This window comes from Bacillus rossius, chromosome 2 (assembly GCF_032445375.1).
Source record: "Bacillus rossius redtenbacheri isolate Brsri chromosome 2, Brsri_v3, whole genome shotgun sequence".
Taxonomy (NCBI): domain Eukaryota; kingdom Metazoa; phylum Arthropoda; class Insecta; order Phasmatodea; family Bacillidae; genus Bacillus; species Bacillus rossius.
The window spans coordinates 34,471,785-34,494,530 of NC_086331.1; the positions used below are offsets into that span (position 1 = coordinate 34,471,785).

The window sequence follows — 22,746 nt, forward strand, 5'->3', positions numbered from 1 at the left end:
TAAAAGTTTTCAGTTTAGCCGGTCGCCAAAAAACACAAAATTTACAGGTCTGTATAATGTGTATAATAGATCTGTATAATTTAGGGAAACTACAAAAAAAATTTAATACCTAGTAGGCTACGTTATTAAAATATTTAGTTGAACAAAAGACGCACGGCTTTATTATGAATAAATTGCTCTTGAGAAAAGTAGTTTTAGACAAAGCTCTGCAGCTACGTTAGAGTTCAACTAGGTGTGCCCTTTGATCGTAGCGAGTGCACTACGGGCGGTATTCCAAGACATTAGGGTAAGTTAGCGAATAAGCACTGCCTTGTACGGATACAGCCGTAACCTAACTGGTGGGCTATATTCAGAACATGTCCAAACCTAATCCCAGTAAGGGAACAAATCGACAATAATAAATGGTGCCCTGCGCGAGGTTATACACCGGTTTCGACGCATTCTAGCGAACGTTTCGCAACCATCGATACGTTACGGCAAAAATACTAGAGATATCATCACCATCGCACAAAAATTAAAACCGCTTTTCTAATTAAAGTTGCGAGTATGTTTTGTTATTACCATTAAAGTGTACAAAATGTATTCCAGTAAATTTTCGCTATCATAATGTTTCATTTGCCATACCAACATGCTTGGTACGTCTCCCGATGATCACAAAAATGACTATATACGAGTTAATGACGCCGGACGCGGGTCCGCCATCTTGACGAAATCAACGAAAAAGTGAGCTCTAGACATGCGCGGAATATAGGCAACAGAGACTGGGCGTGTCCTATCGTACACCAAGAATACGGTTAGGATACAGTTGTAGAATATGCAATACCTAAATCCATATTTTTGTGTCTTGGAGTACCGAATTACTTGTCGTGCGCGCTAAGGATACATGCATTTGCCGCGGCCACTCAGCGCCCCGACGAGTTTCTCGGTTGGTGACGTTGGCAGTACGGAAACAAAGCCGTGGCTACCTTGGTATAAAGGCTGGCCGCATTCTGGTCCAACCTTGTCGCTAACCGGTGGCCCACTGTGGGAACCTGTCGTTTTATTTCGTGTAGTCAAACTCTATACACATTTCCTTGTGCAGCGTGTCCGTGTTCTGGGGCCGAAGACTTCGTTTTGATTATCCCATTTTCTTGTCATTACCTACTATTTTTTTAGGCCTTTTCTTGGAAATGCATTGCGATTGCATTAGCGATAGCATTTTATGTTCCGTCTCGAATTTTTTCAATACCTTTGTTTTTTTTCTCAATAACAATTAATAAGTATAAAAAAGTCGCTCAAGTATACATATAATTATGATTGCACGCGTGACCGTTTAATGTTTGAAAATAACGTTTGATAAGTATCTGGTTAGAACATTTGTGAACAAAGCACCAATGTAAGAGAGCTATCAGAATACATATACAAGAAAAGTTAAATTAATGACAAGAAAATAAATTGACCATCTCGGCGTGTGAGAATAAGCTTTAAGGCGTTTTTGTTAAGAAGTTGAGCATCTTAATACTGTTACGTGTGGGCGACACTCAAGTCACACACGCACAGTCCCGTCGTTCCGAGCCTGAACTCGCACTTCACTCAACTCGCCTGTTGTAACTTCCGCTGAGGCCGGCTTCGCCGCTTTTATACCCGTTGGTCGTCTTTCTTTAACGAACTGGAGTGGTTGTGGCGTGTTGCGTCATCACGGGCCGACTCGACGCTCGAAGCATCTAGTACATCGGCGCGTTATTCATTCCACTCCACGCGGCGGCCTCTGTAAGCCCTGCGGAACTTCCAGGCCGCTAAGGGATAGATGACAGCGCCGTGAAAGCATGGCGTGGGGGTAGGGGATGGCGAGGCCCTAATCCTCAAAGGTATGCGCGAGTGACGTCAGTGGCCGTGCGGGGCCGCCAGGCCGCTCAGGTACCCGGCGCGCGTCGTGGCCTTGCCTCCCACGTTCGTAACAATACTTTGGCTTGAGACGTTGCTGTCATATTGGGTTTTATATATCTACCCCTTCGTCTTGACACATCATAAGACATTTTTAAGACATCAGCAGCCATCTTGAATTTCAATATTTCTGGTAAGACGTGTCAAGTGCGTTACGTTCATGTTGCAAGGGTGTCAACATTCACAATTACTAATTCACGACCACCGAGAGAGTACTCAAGTAGTTTGAGTTCACTGTTACGTAATCGTCTCCTCGACCTAAACATGTCTTTATAACAGTGTGATGCAACACCCTGCCCTTGCCTTTAGGGTCTACGCTGTGTCAACTTAAGCTTTTGTTCCCAAGGAACTCGAACAGTTGGAATTGTGTTTGTGGACTTTCGTAATGGAAACATTTTGCCATCACTCCCTACGTAAAGTTCGTGCCTCCGTAATGGAAGTGTCTTTTATTCCCACAATTCTCAGCTATATAATTTGTTAATAAAGTAAGAAGAAAAACTCACGCGCTTTGGCAGTCACAGTCTGGTTGTAGTTCAACTTCAGCTCACTAAAGACTGCCGTCGTCTGTGTTTTCGGCAAGTAACTTGATAACTAAAATATGAAACACTAAATTAACGATTCAAGGGGGTTTTAGTGTTAATTCTAGTACAGTGCAATTACATGTTATGTGTAAGTTAAGTTCATTTCACATTTATATCAATTTTAAAAATCAGTTTCTAGTAGTGTTTAGAAGTTTCAAAGCCACAAGGGGTCGCCACACCCAATTGCTCGGTGTCGCCATAGAAAAGTGCAATTAGAACAAACATGGCGCCAAATATCAATGCAGTTTCACCACTCTCTCCCTGCTCGTTACATTTCAATAACACTCGGAGCACTACAATTTTATTTTAGTTTTTCTCTAATGGCGTCATCGCCTCGACTTACCCAAACAACTGTACCGAAAGAAGTTTCACTTCAAAACTTAACGATCGCAGAAACACTTCTTATGTTGTGTTGGATCGTGCAGTAATATCTACAGAAAATACTGTACTACCTGTCGCTTTGTACACGCTGTCTCTCCTCCAGCAGCACCTGCGGAGAACTGCCCCGAGTGTGATGCCGCGCGGCAGATGTGGCGGCAGGTGGCGGCAGCAGGAATTGAAACACTCCACGTATTCCGTCGCATTAAGACTTCCGAGACAAGACCCGAGACTGACAAACTCCTTGAAGGCAGCCGGATTGATACACCGTGAAGCTGAATGTAAACGAATGTACTCTGTACAAAACATTTGTGTGGAACAAGCTAGTGTTCCGTCCAGCCACAGAACTTTCTGTGGAATTATTAAGCACACCTTAAGTATTGCCTATAATGTTTATTGAAGTTAATACTTTTTTATGGGCGTTGTTGGGAGTGAAATTTGAGCTTTCGTCTGCTCGCGCGCATGCGCGTACGGAAGTACTTGAGAACGGACGTTTTGCTTCTTTAGAGCAGAAATCTTGAAGAGATGGCAGATTGGCGCGATTCATCCGTATATATTCTTTCGTGGACATCACACATCCTATGGGCATTAAAAAAACTATAAAAAAACACTATCGTGTTTTGTTATAATTTAAAGTCATAATAAGAAATAATGATACCTTAAATAGAATGCTGGCATTGAAATTAAGATGATCCTGTAGTTAGCATCTACAGCTAGAGATAGCGCAGCACTCAATAAATTACTCTGTTTTGTTTATTCGGCGCCATGTTGAGTGACAAATTTTGCGACGATATTAAAACACACACACACACACACACACATATATATATATATATATATATATATATATATATATATATATATATACACCTAGTGTCATAGTATGTGTTTAGTATGTTTCAGGTTAATTTTTAGTACTGCTATAAAAGTATTACATCTAACGTGTGTGCATAGGTACTTACATACATCCTTTTTTTGTATTTAAGTTATTTAAAAAACTTTTCATAGCGTTTACGTTGTAATGTGTGCATACAACACATAAAAATTCAAAACCTTTCGGTTTCGATCTCATTTTGAAGAAAATAAAAATAACAATCCAAAGTTTTAAAAATTCTTTATAACATCTTTAAAGTAAAGAGTTTTACGACAAAGGGTACATACGAACTATTAATTCAACACTATGTACCACATGACTGTATACACTCTGTTCATGCACTATAGACGTTTTTGTAAATGAAACTCAATTAAAATAAGTTAAATTTTTTAATATTCAATTAATGTTTCCATAGTTTAAAAAGTTTATCCTTTCATGAAACATTAATGAAAAGTAAATATAATTTGGCGTTTAATGTTCTTAAAACCACTAAATAAATATTTGTTAGTATGATAAGCTATAAATAAATTATATTTAATGGATGATTCAGTTTAGTGAAACTGCCCTCTGGCGAAGTTACTCTGCTCTCAGACTCGAAAGCAAGGAAGTGCGAAAGTGATTCGCCACGCGTGAGGAATGTGCACATTGTCTGGTCGGCGGTGCGTAGACGGATTTACTGCGCCGGCCAGTTGTCATGTTCGAGAACGCGAGAGCTACTTCGAGACATCCATCGTCGGTCCATCTCTCTCTCCGCGGGCGTCGACTGCGCGCCGGAGAGAAATGAATACGTCAGACGGCACGGCGTGTTTTAGGCAGTGCGTAAAATATTTACTGCCGAGCCAACCAAACATATTACCAACCGGGGGTCTGACTTGAACACCGAAACTGTTTCTGTCCTTTCAATCCAATATATAGTTGAGCCGATGAAATAGTTTTACCGTAGCCGCAAAATTCGCTTTCAAGCTAAATGTACTGTTAATAATTATTATTTGCACTCTGGTTGGTGTTATTTAAGTGAATATGTCGTTTTAAGGAAAATCTTTTCCGTGGTGTATTCTCAGTCGCTCGGGTATGTTGTGTCCGGAATTTTGACACATTTATACATTGCTGATGAAAAAAGTTTATCTACTGGAGGTGCCTCATTTATAAGGAAATCGGCTACTTGTTGAGTTATATTCTTGAAGGAAAGACGTAAGAGCAATCTTATTCCCAATCTCCGCGTTGCAATCCCTGCATAGTGAAATATTTCTATTATTGTATAAACCCGAGTATAGAATATTAACTGTATACTAAAAACATATATAAGACATGTCTCATGCATAGGTATTGGTGGCAAATTGAAATTATTTGTGTCTCTTTAGTGATAACTTCAGTATTAATTAGAATCCTTAGGTTTTTTTTTTTTAATTCTTGGATAAAAATAAAGAGCTGAACAGAATCGGCCTCGACAACACGAGGGAACTGAAATATGTACGTGCCAAATTTATATCAAATGTTTAAAGTACATACCATTTGCCAGAACGGCAATTAAAATTTTTCAGTATAAAAATAAGTCGTTCTTGGTATGCAAATACGCAAGGATTCTATATAGTAGTTTCTTAAACGTTTTTTTAAATATTTAAATCAGTTTTTGAAGCTCTTTTGTATTATAGTCTTTGGTAAAATAAGTATTAAAGCAATTAGATCTTTGACTAGCTGCATTGAATACACCTAATAGCCACACAAATGTTAAAATCTAGCTCTTTTCTTCACTTACTGAAAAATGCTCAGACCAAGCAAATCGTGGTTACATATTCGTTTAAAATGTCTTTATGTAAGGAGATAATTGTTATATTTATGTCGGGATAGTTTAATCGTGCTGCATTGATTTAAGCTTTCCGCATTATTAGAGCCGAGACGCTCATTAGTAGTATGTAATAGCCGATACCGGCGCAGTGGCTGGTGGCAAAGGAGCTAGGAGCAGTAGCCTTTGACCCCTGACGTCACTGTTATGACCTTTGACCCCTGATGACATTTCCGGCCGCCATCTTGGATTACGTCATTTCCGACCATCATTTTGTCTAGAATGTTCTGCCATCCTAGAACTTTCTATTACGTCACTACCAATGAGGCTTGAGGCTTCGGATTTAGGATTTGACCATTATGCAATCACCATCTTGGTCTGGCCGCAATTTTTAATTATGGAACATTCTATTATGTAATTTCTAGCCGCCAATTTGAATTATAGAACTTTCTACCATTTTTTTCCCAGTATTTAATATTATGAAGTCATAGCCGCCATTTTTAATCACACATGCTGCAATTTTCGTTACGATCACCATCTTTGTTTATGACATCACAACAGTCATTTGTTTTCGTCTGCTGGAAGCGGCCATTTTGGATGTTGTTACTATCGCCATTTTGATATTTTTCTTCTGTGCTGGGGGCCGCCATCTTGATTTTACATTATGTTCCACCATCTAGAATTTCCCCATCGCTCTATTCATACACATAAGGTTGATATTACATTACATACCAATGTTATTATGGTCCTTATCAATATATTAAAATATTGTTTTTATACAAAATACATTCGGAACTGCTGAGATTCGAACCATCACACAGCTCTGACCTTTAGGTTGGAAAACATGCGCCTTTAACCGCTCGGCCATCAAGACAATTACCGATCTAAGAATTAAATAAGGTATATATATATAAAACATTAACACACATATTCGGACTTGTAATATTTTTATTGAAAGTAATAACAGCATCATCTTTTCGAGAATTATACGACATATATTTTTTTTATTATTGTTTCAATACTCGCTACCAGGAGCACTAGTCTCTAGCAGAGTGCGGCCGCCATCTTGTTTTCTGTATTCGCTACCAGGAGCGCTAGTGTCTAGCAGAGTGTGCAGCGGCCATCTTGTTTTCAATATTCGCTACCAGGAGCGCTAGTGTATAGCCGAGTACAGCAACAATATTGTTTTCAATATTCACTACTAGGAGCACTAGTATCACTTAGTACACACATTAACTGCCCTGCTGGAGTGTAGTGCTGTCTTGACCTATAACATCTTAAATATGTCCTTTACCTTGAACTTTCCACTATATTGGATAATAGCATTTATGTTCGCCATCTTGTCGCCAACACTATCTTGGCATCATCACATTTCCCATTACTGTCAACACCCTGAAATTCCCGCCATCTTGGACTATATCATCACATTTGACTTATAACATATCCACACCGCCGCCATCTTAGATTTTGTTATCACCCACTTAAATCTTGACAGCCAACATATTGTATTATCATCTCTCATGTATGCACCCACCATACTTGATTATATAATTATTCTAACTTTCGTCCTCTGCTAGAGTATGTAGATTAATTATTCGTAATGAGCATCACATGATCATCCAAAATACTAAGATAAAAAAATGTATTACAATTAAACTTATCACATTTCATATACCAAAGTCATACCATAGACTTGTGCACTGTAGCACTCTACTCAAACTGACTTACATAGCTTATATTTTCTTTTATGTTTTCATTTGCGCTTACAATTTCTTTGAGGGCTTTCATTTGCGCTTACAATTTCTTTGAGGGCTTTCATTTGCGCTTACAATTTCTTTGAGGGCTTTCATTTGCGCTTCCATTTTCTTTGAGGGTTTTCATTTGCTCTTACATTTTCTTTAAGTGCTTTCATTTGCACATTCGAAAGCTTGCATTTTCTTTGCAAAAATATAACTTAAGATTAAAAAATATATTTATTTAATAAAATATCACATCAATTTAACATAAGTAGCATGTTCAAGAAATAAAACAAGATAGTTTTAACATACATAAATTTATTACAGTTTTGAATCTACTACAAGTACAAAAACATTAATAATTATATTATATTAGCAAATTATGTTCAGCATTTATTTCTACATTTAATTTTGTGTAGTTCAAGTCGCTGTACAGCTGTAAACCCGATTTCAGAGGTCGATTAGCGAAATACTTAAAACACATCTTACATACATGAATCTTGTGCTGATGTTTCGTAACTTGAGGTCTCACTAGTCGGGAAATGTTTTTGATGTAACAGTAATGTGCAGCATTGCTTTCATTAATTAAAAGCAACAGATCATAATGGTCATTTCTTTCTTGTTTAGTTACACATAATGGACACACCTTATTGTTCTTAGTTAACCCATACACGTTAACTGATACTTCAGGATTGTTTTTCTGAAAATGGTTTATCTGATATAATGGAGGTGGGTAGTCCAGACCACTGATGTACTTATTCTCCAAAGCATAGTACCTCTTATTTACACGGTTTTGATGACTTCCCTCAATATATCTTGCTAAAATACTCCATTTAAAACAAAACCAATCGTTTAGGTTTCGACAATTGACTACTGGTTCTTTTGTTAGTAATAATCTCAGGTAAAGCAATAAAAGATGATTTCCGATATTCATGGGGCATACTATCCCGAGGCAGGGGCAGAGACCTACTACAGGTTTTAAGATGCCTTTTCAAGCTATCACATCGTCCAAATATTTTATTACACATTTCGCACGGAAACTGAGTTCTTTGTTCATTATTCGGACATCCGCTTTTTTCATGACGACGAGCACTTGAAGTTGTAGAAAAAGATGCACCACAGTATTAGCACTGTCGTGCCGAAGATGTTAATGAACACATGCTGATCATTTTTGTCTCCGAGGTTGCTGTCAACACCGGTGAAATGTCAACTGTGGACATCTCCGAGGTATGCTCTGCTGACGATGCTGCAAGAGTCAAAATCTCCGGTAGTTCCGGAACAATAGAAGCTCCTTTAGACACCCCTGTTGATTTTATCTCCGCTGCCACAGGCATTGTTACCATCGGGGTCTGCATCACTGTCGTCGCCTCTATCGGTATCTCCATCGGCGATGTTAGGCCTTCCACAGGGATCCCTACAGCTGTTGACTCCGTAGCCATCGAGGTCTACACCATCACTGGTACAACTTTCTTCAAGTCTGACATTAATGATGGTTATGAGACCATCGAGTTCACAAGCATAGCCGGATACAGATCGTGCTTGTCAGAGAACTCAAACTAGGCGATCCTCACTGCACCGCAGCTAAAGGCGGACTGAGGGTGCTGCCGTGTAGACCTCACATATATACCCATCAGTAGCTAGTACAATACGTGAGTCAAAAGAACACTTATTTTATTGGTGTTGATTTAAATTACTATAATGTAATTCATTAATTGTATGTTTTAAAATGTTAAACGGAATTGATTGGGGAGGGTTTTTACCATAAAAACATTCTAGAAACTATTCCATACAAAAACAATTTGAAATCAATCATACAATCAGAACCAAAATTATCACTAGATCATTCTTTGTACGACAAACACCTCCAAGACTTAAATTTACACAACTACTTCTTTACTAATAATATCACGAGTCATTAAATTATTTCTTTATTAAGCATAAAGCATTAATACTTTTTCAAACCACAGTCTTAAGCAAGCATATTTGTATAATAATATCCACTTTATTTTTCGTAAAGTTACCATTCCAACATAACCTACTAACATAATACTTGCATATATAGTTATGTAGCATTCCGTCCCATTATATCAGTTAAAGTCGTATTCGTGCATAACTATACTCTAGCCATTGTTCCAAAGAAGCCAGAATTTAATACTATCAAGTATCAGCCCATAATCATCATCATACTACTTAATATAATTCCATAAAAATTTACTATATGCAAACATTAACTACACCATATTGAATATGTACTAGGTCTACCCAAACATCCAACATGAACATCAGTCAAAATACAGTTTTAAATCTACAAACCTTAACATACATTCCTATTCCTCAGCCCGCAGTACCCAACATTCATCAGCTTACAAACTCTTTAAATCAAACATTTAATTATGTATTTTCTTTCATGCTTTGAATGTTTCTTGTAGTAAAGAATTTTTTTTGAGTCAAATACCACTTGCAGACATAACCAGTCACATCATGCCATACAAAAAAATAAGAGCACATCTCGACTTAACCATAGGATAAATCCATGCAGCATCTTAAAAAGCAACTAAAGATAATACTTAAGATATGTACAAAGTCCGATCTGACACTCTGGTCGAGTCATTGCATATGAATACAAATATGAGAAGGGTACATACAAGCTAAGTCATTACATACGAATACAAATATGAGGAGGAAGGCTATGAGGAGGAAGGATATGAGGAGGAGGGATCGTAGCGTACATAAATCACACCAAACTTTACTCAAATACCAACTATGTTAACCAGAAAAGTAAATTGTAAGAGGTATGTTTCCAATCCAAAATAATTTTCCGATCAATCATTCAGAAACCAAGGCACAAAAGAAAACATAAAAATTCGTCTAAGATCAAAAGAACTGCAAAGTCAACTGATGTCACACAGTCTAAGCCATAAGATCTATGCCCATCGCATTTATGTCAACCTTTTCCCTTATACACCTTAAGTGTATGAAATGCAAGGCCAGCAAAAAGTAATACCTTATACATATCGCCAATTTTAATTGTCCTTTTCACGATGTAAATACTTGTAATGATTATGCTGTAGAGATTCCGAATAAAATTTCTTACTTAAATAACAACTACTATGCCACCAATTTATATTATAAGTACTGATAATAACTCTCCTTACCCACATAATATGAATGTAAAGACAAAAATTACTCAACATGTTAGTAGATCTACACAACAACAATATATAAAGTCATATGTATAAGTATTTACAAAACTTGCACGAATCGAGAAGTTAAACCATACAGGCTAAACATTACTTTAAGCCTTAAATATTTAGATCATAAATATATCATTTTCCGAAGGATTGAACATGTATTTGGCATAAGCATTGCCTCTAAGCTACATACATACAAGTTAATGAGATTAGCACTTATTCGATTATTGAGTAACAATATTGAAGCAACATCTATAATGTAATGTTAGAAAAAAAGAGAAATAAATGAAATGAGAAGGATCTAGAATTAACAACAAATGCTGGAATTTGGCACATTGCCTTGTGAATCCTACCTCCAAGTCACATCAGTGTGATAGGTGTGGAACGTTGATTTCGCGAGGCGATAGTTTGAATGTGCACATGAGTCGTTGCAACATATATAATTTGATTCTTATGAAAGCATCCACCCCAGCAGATACTACTATTGGACTGGCCCTCAGTTTACATGATATCACCAGCTTCAGGATGATGTTGATGATGTGATTTATAAGTGAAGCATTTGGAAATGATTGTTCATTAACTGTGTGTAATATAAATTCACCTAAAGAGATTTAACTTGAGGATATACCACATGACGTAATGTCCGACTACTAGAACCTGATAAAAACATTTTCTTTCATGATATGTTTTCGCAGCTGAACCCAGAATCACCGAATATTGTTTGACGCAATTGAAAGTGTAACAACTTGTTCCTATTATAATGTACCTAGCTGTATCAGTGATATATAGTAAAATAAGGCTGTGTGCCAAATTCCAGCATTTGTTGTTAATTCTAGATCCTTCTCATTTCATTTATTTCTCCTTTTTTCTAACATTACATTATAGATGTTGCTTCAATATTGTTACTCAATAATCGAATAAGTGCTAATCTCATTAACTTGTATGTATGTAGCTTAGAGGCAATGCTTATGCCAAATACATGTTCAATCCTTCGGAAAATGATATATTTATGATCTACATATTTAAGGCTTAAAGTAATGTTAAGCCTGTATGGTTTAACTTCTCGATTCGTGCAAGTTTTGTAAATACTTATACATATGACTTTATATATTGTTGTTGTGTAGATCTACTAACATGTTGAGTAATTTTTGTCTTTACATTCATATTATGTGGGTAAGGAGAGTTATTATCAGTACTTATAATATAAATTGGTGGCATAGTAGTTGTTATTTAAGTAAGAAATTTTATTCGGAATCTCTACAGCATAATCATTACAAGTATTTACATCGTGAAAAGGACAATTAAAATTGGCGATATGTATAAGGTATTACTTTTTGCTGGCCTTGCATTTCATACACTTAAGGTGTATAAGGGAAAAGGTTGACATAAATGCGATGGGCATAGATCTTATGGCTTAGACTGTGTGACATCAGTTGACTTTGCAGTTCTTTTGATCTTAGACGAAATTTTTATGTTTTCTTTTGTGCCTTGGTTTCTGAATGATTGATCGGAAAATTATTTTGGATTGGAAACATACCTCTTACAATTTACTTTTCTGGTTAACATAGTTGGTATTTGAGTAAAGTTTGGTGTGATTTATGTACGCTACGATCCCTCCTCCTCATATCCTTCCTCCTCATAGCCTTCCTCCTCATATTTGTATTCGTATGTAATGACTTAGCTTGTATGTACCCTTCTCATATTTGTATTCATATGCAATGACTCGACCAGAGTGTCAGATCGGACTTTGTACATATCTTAAGTATTATCTTTAGTTGCTTTTTAAGATGCTGCATGGATTTATCCTATGGTTAAGTCGAGATGTGCTCTTATTTTTTTGTATGGCATGATGTGACTGGTTATGTCTGCAAGTGGTATTTGACTCAAAAAAAATTCTTTACTACAAGAAACATTCAAAGCATGAAAGAAAATACATAATTAAATGTTTGATTTAAAGAGTTTGTAAGCTGATGAATGTTGGGTACTGCGGGCTGAGGAATAGGAATGTATGTTATGGTTTGTAGATTTAAAACTGTATTTTGACTGATGTTCATGTTGGATGTTTGGGTAGACCTAGTACATATTCAATATGGTGTAGTTAATGTTTGCATATAGTAAATTTTTATGGAATTATATTAAGTAGTATGATGATGATTATGGGCTGATACTTGATAGTATTAAATTCTGGCTTCTTTGGAACAATGGCTAGAGTATAGTTATGCACGAATACGACTTTAACTGATATAATGGGACGGAATGCTACATAACTATATATGTAAGTATTATGTCAGTAGGTTATGTTGGAATGGTAACTTTACGAAAAATAAAGTGGATATTATTATACAAATATGCTTGCTTAAGACTGTGGTTAGAAAAAGTATTAATGCTTTATGCTTAATAAAGAAATAATTATATAGAGAACTGGATAGGATGGTTTTATTATGATTTCCCAGGAAGAGAGAGACGTGGCTGTATTTTTTTTGCAGAGAATTTTAAGCATTTTATTTAATGACTCGTGATATTATTAGTAAAGAAGTAGTTGTGTAAACTTAAGTCTTGGAGGTGTTTGTCGTACTGTGACCGTCTGGGCCACATTTAACCTTGTAATTAAATTTTGCTTTATTGAGGTTAATAGCTTTGATGTTAATTCATTTCTTTAAATAATGGTTGTGACTGTTAATATTTTATTTTAAGCTAAGCGCTTTATTTTGTAACTATGGATTGGTAGTTACGTAATATCGATTGTGTTTCGCATGAATTCCACTTGGTGCGCCCCCGGCGGTTTGGCGATGACGTCACCGGCGCGGCCGGCCGGGAGGAAGAGGTATCAGCTGGAAGCGTGAACGATTGGCGAGTCTCGTGGGGTGAACGCGGCATGTGACGCCGCAGACTGAAGAGCCGGGCGGCAGCGGGCGGCTATGGGCTGGGTCAGCATGGAGACACCACGCAGGACGACAGGGCAAGGGATTGCCCGGCGATGCACTCTTCGTACAAGGTAAAAAGAGGCGGCTGCATTGAGTTTTTCCCTTGTGGTGTTAAACCAACTGTTGCGAAGATCGTAATTTGATTTTATGCCCATGCTGAACTTTTCTACTTTGGACGGAACTTTTGCACCTTTGTTGTGAGAAGAGGCCCTTTTTTTTTAATGTCACACATTGGTGATGTGATGACGTGTTTTTGTTAACGGTCGCCCGTTTGCCTGTTTTGTGGGACACTAAAGTGTTTTTAAAATAATGCGGCGTTTGGAAAATTGTAGCAACGTTTTGAGACTTTGGCGAAATTAGCGTATTTTCAATTGGACTTTACTAATCCTAATGACTTTCTGCAGTATTATAGAGTGCATACGAGGGAGTTTTGCCGCACGCACGGACTGATGTTAGTGCGTAATTTATTCATTTTTATGGAACAGTATGTCGGCGAGGCATTAGACTCTCTAGTTTATTGAAGAAGGTCAGCGAGCTGGCGGACGTCTAGAATGTTAAAATAATGGCAAGCTTGTAGTGATAAATTATTTCAAGAGAACAATTAATGAGAACTGAGAAATACGTTTAATTCATGTTTTGTATTAGAACATTTTATGTAGAATTTTATATAGAATTTTATATGGATTTATATATTTTTTTATAATTGGTATTAAGGTAGGCCATCTTACATTAATTTTTTTTGTGGCCACACCTCACGACCTTCGTTGTGATCATTTATTTATTAGTAAAGCCGTTGTTAATATTTATATACATATACATGTTGTCATCGTTATTTATATTTTTATAATATTTAATCTGTAATGAATATTTTTGAGAATGGGTTAAGAGACTGCCATTATTACCGCCCTTTTTTTTGTAACCAAACGTGTAGTGTTATATTGTTATAGTAAATGTTAATTTTTGAAAATTATTTTTTTTAATAGTAATTACCCAAAGTCTTGCCTTTATTTGGAATTACGTTTGCTCTGCTTTGTATGCTTTAAAGTTTTTGGCCTGACCCCTGGGCATTGGTATAGGGAATTTTTTATGGTGTAGCCTTTCATACCTTTTCATAATTTTTAGAATTTCCCTTCGCGCCCAGAGTGGGTCGGGGACGCAACCCCTCTTCCAAGTTAGCAGGAAGAAGGGTTACAGTACAAAGAATGATCTAGTGATAATTTTGGTTCTGATTGTATGATTGATTTCAAATTGTTTTTGTATGGAATAGTTTCTAGAATGCTTTTATGGTAAAAACGCTCCCCAATCAATTCCGTTTAACATTTTAAAACATACAATTAATGAATTACATTATAGTAATTTAAATTAACACCAATAAAATAAGTGTTCTTTTGACTCACGTATTGTACTAGCTACTGATGGGTTTATATGTGAGGTCTACGCGGCAGCACCCTCAGTCCGCCTTTAGCTGCGGTGCAGTGAGGATCGCCTAGTTTGAGTTCTCTGACAAGCACGATCTGTATCCGGCTATGCTTGTGAACTCGATGGTCTCATAACCATCATTAATGTCAGACTTGAAGAAAGTTGTACCAGTGATGGTGTAGACCTCGATGGCTACGGAGTCAACAGCTGTAGGGATCCCTGTGGAAGGCCTAACATCGCCGATGGAGATACCGATAGAGGCGACGACATTGATGCAGACCCCGATGGTAACAATGCCTGTGGCAGTGGAGATAAAATCAACAGGGGTGTCTAAAGGAGCTTCTATTGTTCCGGAACTACCGGAGATTTTGACTCTTGCAGCATCGTCAGCAGAGCATACCTCGGAGATGTCCACAGTTGACATTTCACCGGTGTTGACAGCAACCTCGGAGACAAAAATGATCAGCATGTGTTCATTAACATCTTCGGCACGACAGTGCTAATACTATGGTGCATCTTTTTCTACAACTTCAAGTGCTCGTCGTCATGAAAAAAGCGGATGTCCGAATAATGAACAAAGAACTCAGTTTCCGTGCGAAATGTGTAATAAAATATTTGGACGATGTGATAGCTTGAAAAGGTATCTTAAAACCTGTAGTAGGTCTCTGCCCCTGCCTCGGGATAGTATGCCCCATGAATATCGGAAATCATCTTTTATTGCTTTACCTGAGACTATTACTAACAAAAGAGTAGTAGTCAACTGTCGAAACCTAAACGATTGGTTTTGTTTTAAATGGAGTATTTTAGCAAGATATATTGAGGGAAGTCATCAAAACCGTGTAAATAAGAGGTACTATGCTTTGGAGAATAAGTACATCAGTGGTCTGGACTACCCACCTCCATTATATCAGATAAACCATTTTCAGAAAAACAATCCTGAAGTATCAGTTAACGTGTATGGGTTAACTAAGAACAATAAGGTGTGTTCATTACGTGTAACTAAACAAGAAAGAAATGACCATTATGATCTGTTGCTTTTAATTAATGAAAGCAATGCTGCACATTACTGTTACATCAAAAACTTTTCCCGACTAGTGAGACCTCAAGTTACGAAACATCAGCACAAGATTCATGTATGTAAGATGTGTTTTAAGTATTTCGCTAATCGACCTCTGAAATCGGGTCGTACAGCTGTACAGCGACTTGAACTACACAAAATTAAATGTAGAAATAAATGCTGAACATAATTTGCTAATATAATATAATTATTAATGTTTTTGTACTTGTAGTAGATTCAAAACTGCAATAAATTTATGTATGTTAAAACTATCTTGTTTTATTTCTTGAACATGCTACTTATGTTAAATTGATGTGATGTTTTATTAAATAAATATATTTTTTAATCTTAAGTTATATTTTTGCAAAGAAAATGCAAGCTTTCGAATGTGCAAATGAAAGCACTTAAAGAAAATGTAAGAGCAAATGAAAACCCTCAAAGAAAATGTAAGCTCAAATGAAAGCCCTCAAAGAAATTGTAAGGGCAAATGAAAGCCCTCAAAGAAATTGTAAGCACAAATGAAAGCCCTCAAATAAATTGTAAGCGCAAATGAAAGCATGTAAAGAAAACATAAGCTATGTAAGTCAGAGTAGGAGGAGCATAAGGATACTGGACCAATGTAAACATTGCAATGTAAACACGGCCGCCATCTTGTTTCATGGGCGCCGCCATTGTTGTTGACATACTGGGCGCCGCCATTGTTGTTGACATTGGCTGCCAGGGCGCGCCACCGTCGCAGCCACTGGGGCCGCCATCTTTTTCCGTCTTCTGGCGGACGCCATCTTAGTTCAGCCTTTAGTTACCGGAGCGCACCACCGTCGCTCTGAAGGCGGGAATAGTATACAAAAAATCCTGGGCGCTGGGTGGATTCGATCCCAGGGACGCACCAACGTCGTGGTTAGGAGGCAGACACCATGACCACTAGACCACGGGACCAGATGAACTATGGGGAATTAAATAACGTACATATGCTTAAAAGAAGCTATTCTTAAAAGAAGCTATGTCTTTAAAATTTCGAAAAGCAATACTAGCTATGCATAAAATTCCAAAAAAAAATATGTCTATAAACCCCCACCACTCCACAACCAACATGTCTTTAAATTTCAAAAAATATGCTTACAAGAAGCTATGCTTAAAAGCCCCTTCATACTAGCTATGCTTATATTCGAAAAAAAAATATATGTCTATAAACCCACCCCCAACCCCTAAAAGAAGCAACCGCCATATTTAAATTTGGAAAAGAAAATACCACCATATTAGCTATGTCTATAAAACCCTACTGCCATATTAGCTATGACTAAACCCCTCCACTAAAAGTATGCTTAAAACACACACCCCCACACTAGTTATGCCTAAACAGTCATATTTAAATTACGAAAAGAAATAAAATAACGCTTTGCTTAAATTTAAAAAAAATACCATCATGTTTATTAAATTTCGAATATAAATAAAATCCCCGCCATACTAGCTATGCCTAAACAGTTAACTTTCTAAAAGTATGCTTAACCGCAATGTTTAATTTCCAACCACCATGTTTAATTTCCAACAGCCTTATTTAAATTTCGAAAATAACCCGCTATGTTTCAGTATGCTTAAAAGCCCCCACCCACCATACTAGCTATGACTAAATAAAAATAACCTCAAAAACCCCGCGCAGAGAGAGTGAGATGTTGCCTGCTAGAGCGTCACTCATAAACTGCGCAATTATAATCCCCACATATTATAAGCATAATAATGTCTTTAAAAACAACACTGTGTGTGTGTGCAATATGCCAAGTAGTAAGCATAGTTAAAATATATAATATTGTGCAAACAATGTGATAAGCATAGTTACTATTACATTACGTCGAGTAAAATAAATATTATAAATATAGAAAATAAGCATAGTTAAATTTTTAATAATAATGTATAAACAATGTGTTAAGCATATTTAAAATTCATAATATTGTGTAAGCAAAGTTAAAAGTTATAATATTAAGCATAGTTAAATGTTATAATAAATGTACAAACACTGTGTAGTAATTGGCTCTCGGCCAATGTGTTAAGTATTACTTTACATCGAGTTACAAACGCCGTGCTGGAAACCTCGCTCGTGCGACCAGGAATGTATTAAGGGACCCCTGCAGTTAACATGAAGTGTTAAGTAAATAGCTGCGGCACGAATGCCAGAAATAATATATATAGGCATAGTTAAAAAAAGTACGCAAAGTTAAAATAAAAAACAGTTCTATCCCTCCAAATAGCGCTCTGAAACATGTACCAATAAGCATACATAAAAACTCACCGGAACGCACCCCCACCCACCCCAGCGACATATAACAAAAAGCCGGAACCGGTAATGAGTGATGGTTATGATTCTGACACTAGTATACGTCGCAATGTTATGAATGATTCATTGGGTGAATTACAGTCTTACTTACGGAGCTACAACCTTCGCTCGGGTGATGGGACCTACGGTCTCTATAAACGCAACAACCATTGGTTCTTAGGGGATACGGAAGTATTTTTTCACGATGATAATTTAATTCGCGTCAACGAAGAATTGATACAGCCTGCTCCTGGCTTATTCGAATTATTGTTCCGCCGAGTGCCGCACACCTACTCCGATTCTGCCTTAAAACAATACGGACATTTTCTAGATATTACAAATGCTTATTATAAAAGAAATGATCCTACGACGAAACGTTATAAAAGCGAAACGCATGCAAAGTTTGATATCATTAAAGGACTGTTTCCGAATATTGACTCATCTCAGCGAGGAAGTGGCTTGTTACAAAAAACATTGAATTTGCAACGCACAAAGAAATTTATCTATTGGGACAACCCAAACCAGCTTATTGCTCGCCTCAGATTACTAATGGCCTCGCAAGCTGCTGGCCATACCGGACATAGCAACGAGGTGATATCTATTCTTGAAGAGTTGAAGGAAGCTGGATATATCGTAAAATGAGTGTCGCACAACGTGGGATTTCTAATGAACTGCATCGCGGAGTTCGCAGAATTTTTCCTCGTAGACCTGTGTTGACCTATGGGCTTCGCGATTTATTACAGATTGATTTGGTGGAGATTATTCCGTACAGCAGGATAAATAGCGGTTTCAAGTACATCCTTACTGCTATAGATGTTTATAGCAAACGTGCTTATGCGGTTCCAGTTAAACGAAAGACGGGAATATTAGTCACCGCGGCCATGAAGAGTATTTTAAATGAGGCGGGAAGTTTTAAGAATATTCAAAGCGATGCTGGAGTGGAATTTTACAATAAACATTTTCAAGCCTTAATGCAAAAGTACGCAATTAATCATTACTCTAGTTATAGCGAAGTCAAGGCGTCTGTTGTAGAACGTTTTAATAGGACTTTAAAGGATATGCTTTACCGTGAGTTCTCGGCACAAGGAAATTATAAGTGGCTTACACTTTTACAGAAATTACTTTCTGTCTACAATAATAGGTTCCACCGCACTATAGGCATGGCTCCGAATGCTGTGAGGGATAACTCTTTGCTACAAACAGTTTACAGATATGTTAAGACAATCGATTCTAGACGGTTAAAGGCTCGCGTGGGTTCGTATGTACGTATATCAAAACTCAAGACAGTGTTTGAGAAGGGATTCAAACCGAGGTGGTCGCACGAAGTTTTCAGAGTGGTCAGAGTTATGAATAATTTTCCACGTGTGTTTCATTTGAGTGATTTGGACGGTAATGAAATTAAAGGCGGATTTTATGGTCCTGAGATTCAAGTAACTGCGTACCCCGATACTTATTTAGTGGATAAAATTCATATAAAGTGTGGCGAACGTTTCCTAGTGTCGTGGAAAGGTTTTCCCGTTTCCGTAAAGACCTGGATTACTCACCGTGACGTTCGACTTTAGGATGTGGGTCGCCCGTCTTTCCCTCCGGCTTTTGTTTTTCGGCCTCGCCGCCTGTGTTCGGCATAACAACTTCCCCCCTCGGGCGTTCGCGGACGAGTCCGGGAGTGGAGCTTTCACCTTCCCCCCTCCGGCCACTCACCGCATCGGTAAACTCTTTCACTAGCGTCAGACTCTTTGTCAACAAGTCATCTGCAGACGCATCGCCGCCACCGGTGTGAGAACATGCTTGCAGCTCCCTACACAACATTTAATTTATATTTATTTTGTTATATGTCGCTGGGGTGGGTGGGGGTGCGTTCCGGTGAGTTTTTATGTATGCTTATTGGTACATGTTTCAGAGCGCTATTTGGAGGGATAGAACTGTTTTTTATTTTAACTTTGCGTACTTTTTTTTAACTATGCCTATATATATTATTTCTGGCATTCGTGCCGCAGCTATTTACTTAACACTTCGTGTTAACTGCAGGGGTCCCTTAATACATTCCTGGTCGCACGAGCGAGGTTTCCAGCACGGCTTTTGTAACTCGATGTAAAGTAATACTTAACACATTGGCCGAGAGCCAATTACTACACAGTGTTTGTACATTTATTATAACATTTAACTATGCTTAATATTATAACTTTTAACTTTGCTTACACAATATTATGAATTTTAAATATGCTTAACACATTGTTTATACATTATTATTAAAAATTTAACTATGCTTATTTTCTATATTTATAATATTTATTTTACTCGACGTAATGTAATAGTAACTATGCTTATCACATTGTTAGCACAATATTATATATTTTAACTATGCTTACTACTTGGCATGTTGCACACACACACAGTGTTGTTTTTAAAGACATTATTATGCTTATAATATGACGTGGGGATTATAATTGCGCAGTTTATGAGTGACGCTCCAGCAGGCAATATCTCGCTCTCTCTGCGCGGGGTTTTTGAGGTTATTTTTATTTAGTCATAGCTAATATGGTGGGTGGGGGCATTTAAGCATACTGAAACATGGTGGGATATTTTCGAAATTTAAATATGGCTGTTGGAAATTAAACATGGTGGTTGGAAATTAAACATTGTAGTTCAGCATACTTTTCGAAAGTTAACTGTTTAGGCATAGCTAGTATTGCGGGGATTTTATTTATATTCGAAATTTAATAAACATGACGGTATTTTTTTAAATTTAAGAAAAGCGTTATTTTATTTCTTTTCGTAATTTAAATATGACTGTTTAGGCATAACTAGTGTGGGGGTGTGTGTTTTAAGCATACTTTTAGTGGAGGGGTTTAGTCATAGCTAATATGGTGGTGGGGTTTTATAGACATAGCTAATATGGTGGTATTTTCTTTTCCAAATTTAAATATGGCGGTTGCTTCTTTTAGGGGTTGGGGGTGGGTTTATAGACATATATTTTTTTCGAATATAAGCATAGCTAGTATGAAGGGGCTTTTAAGCATAGCTTCTTTTAAGCAAATTTTTTTAAATTTAAAGACATGGTGGTTGTGGAGTGGTGGGGGTTTATAGACATATTTTTTTTTCGAATTTTTAAACATAGCTAGTATTGCTTTTCGAAATTTTAAAAACATAGCTTCTTTTAAGCATAGCTTCTTTTAAGCATATGTACGTTATTTAATTCCCCATACTTTATCTGGTCCCGTGGTCAAGTGGTAAAGGCGTCTGCCTCCTAACCACGACGTTGGTGCGTCCCCGGGATCGAATCCACCCAGCGCCCAGAATTTTTTGTATACAATTCCCGCCTTCGGAGCGACGGTGGCGCGCTCCGGTAACTAAAGGCTGAACTAAGATGGCGGCCGCCAGCAGACAGAAAAAGATGGCGGCCCCAGTGGCTGCGACGGTGGCGCGCCCAGGTAGCCAATGTCAACAACAATGGTGGCACCCAGTATGTCAACAACAATGGCGGCGCCCATGAAACAAGATGGCGGCCGTGTTTACATTTCAATGTTTACATTGCTCCAGTATCCTTATGCTCCTCCTACTAGTCAGTTTGAGTAGAGTGCTACAGTGCACAAGTCTACGGTATGACTTTGGTATATGAACTGTGATAAGTTTATTGGTAATACATTTTTTTATCTTAGTATTTTGGATGATCATGTGATGCTCATTACGAATAATTAATCTACATACTCTAGCAGAGGACGAAAGTTAGTATAATTATATAATCAAGTATGGTGGGTGCATACATGAGATCATAATACAATATGTTGGCTGTCAAGATTTAAGTGGGTGATATCAAAATCTAAGATGGCGGCGGTGTGGATATGTTATAAGTCAAATGTGATGATATAGTCCAAGATGGCGGGAATTTCAGGGTGTTGACAGTAATGGGAAGTGTGATGATGACAAGATGGCGGACATAAATGCTATAATCCAATATAGTGGAAAGTTCAAGGTGAGGGACATATTTAAGATGTTATAGGTCAAGACAGCACTACACTCCAGCAGGGCAGAATTAAACTAAATTGACGCCCTCTGGCAGTTAATGTGTGTACTAAGTGATACTAGTGCTCCTAGAAATGAATATTGAAAACAATATTGTTGCTGTACTCGGCTATACACTAGCGCTTCTGGTAGCGAATATTGAAAACAAGATGGCTGCTGCACACTCTGCTAGACACTAGTGCTCCTGGTAGCGAATACAGAAAACAAGATGGCGGCTGCACTCTGCTAGACACTAGTGCTCCTGGTAGCGAGTATTGAAACAATAATAAAAAAAAATATATGTCGTATAATTCTCGAAAGGATGATGCTATTATTACTTTCAATAAAAATATTATAAGTCCGAATATGTGTGTTAATGTTTTATATATATATATATACCTTATTTAATTCTTAGATCGGTAATTGTCTTGATGGCCGAGCGGTTAAAGGCGCATGTTTTCCAACCTAAAGGTCAGAGCTGTGTGATGGTTCGAATCTCAGCAGTTCCGAATGTATTTTGTATAAAAACAATATTTTGATATATTGATAAGGACCATAATAACATTGGTA

General features: G+C 37.4%; 1 protein-coding gene across 3 annotated transcripts in view; it reads left to right on the forward strand.

Moving 5' to 3' along the window:
- LOC134529227 (phosphatidylinositol 3-kinase regulatory subunit gamma-like) overlaps window positions 1-22,746 on the forward strand; it is a 607,110-nt gene that overhangs the window by 382,351 nt on the left and 202,013 nt on the right. Inside the window, exon 1 of one of the 3 annotated variants that reach the window (XM_063363104.1) lies at window positions 13,045-13,461. The exons of the other annotated variants lie outside the window; for them this stretch is intronic. Coding sequence (XP_063219174.1) covers window positions 13,444-13,461 — 18 coding nt within the window. The 5' untranslated portion in view covers window positions 13,045-13,443. Of the gene's footprint in view, window positions 1-13,044; window positions 13,462-22,746 lie in introns of those variants that run through there. 3 annotated transcript variants of the gene reach the window in all.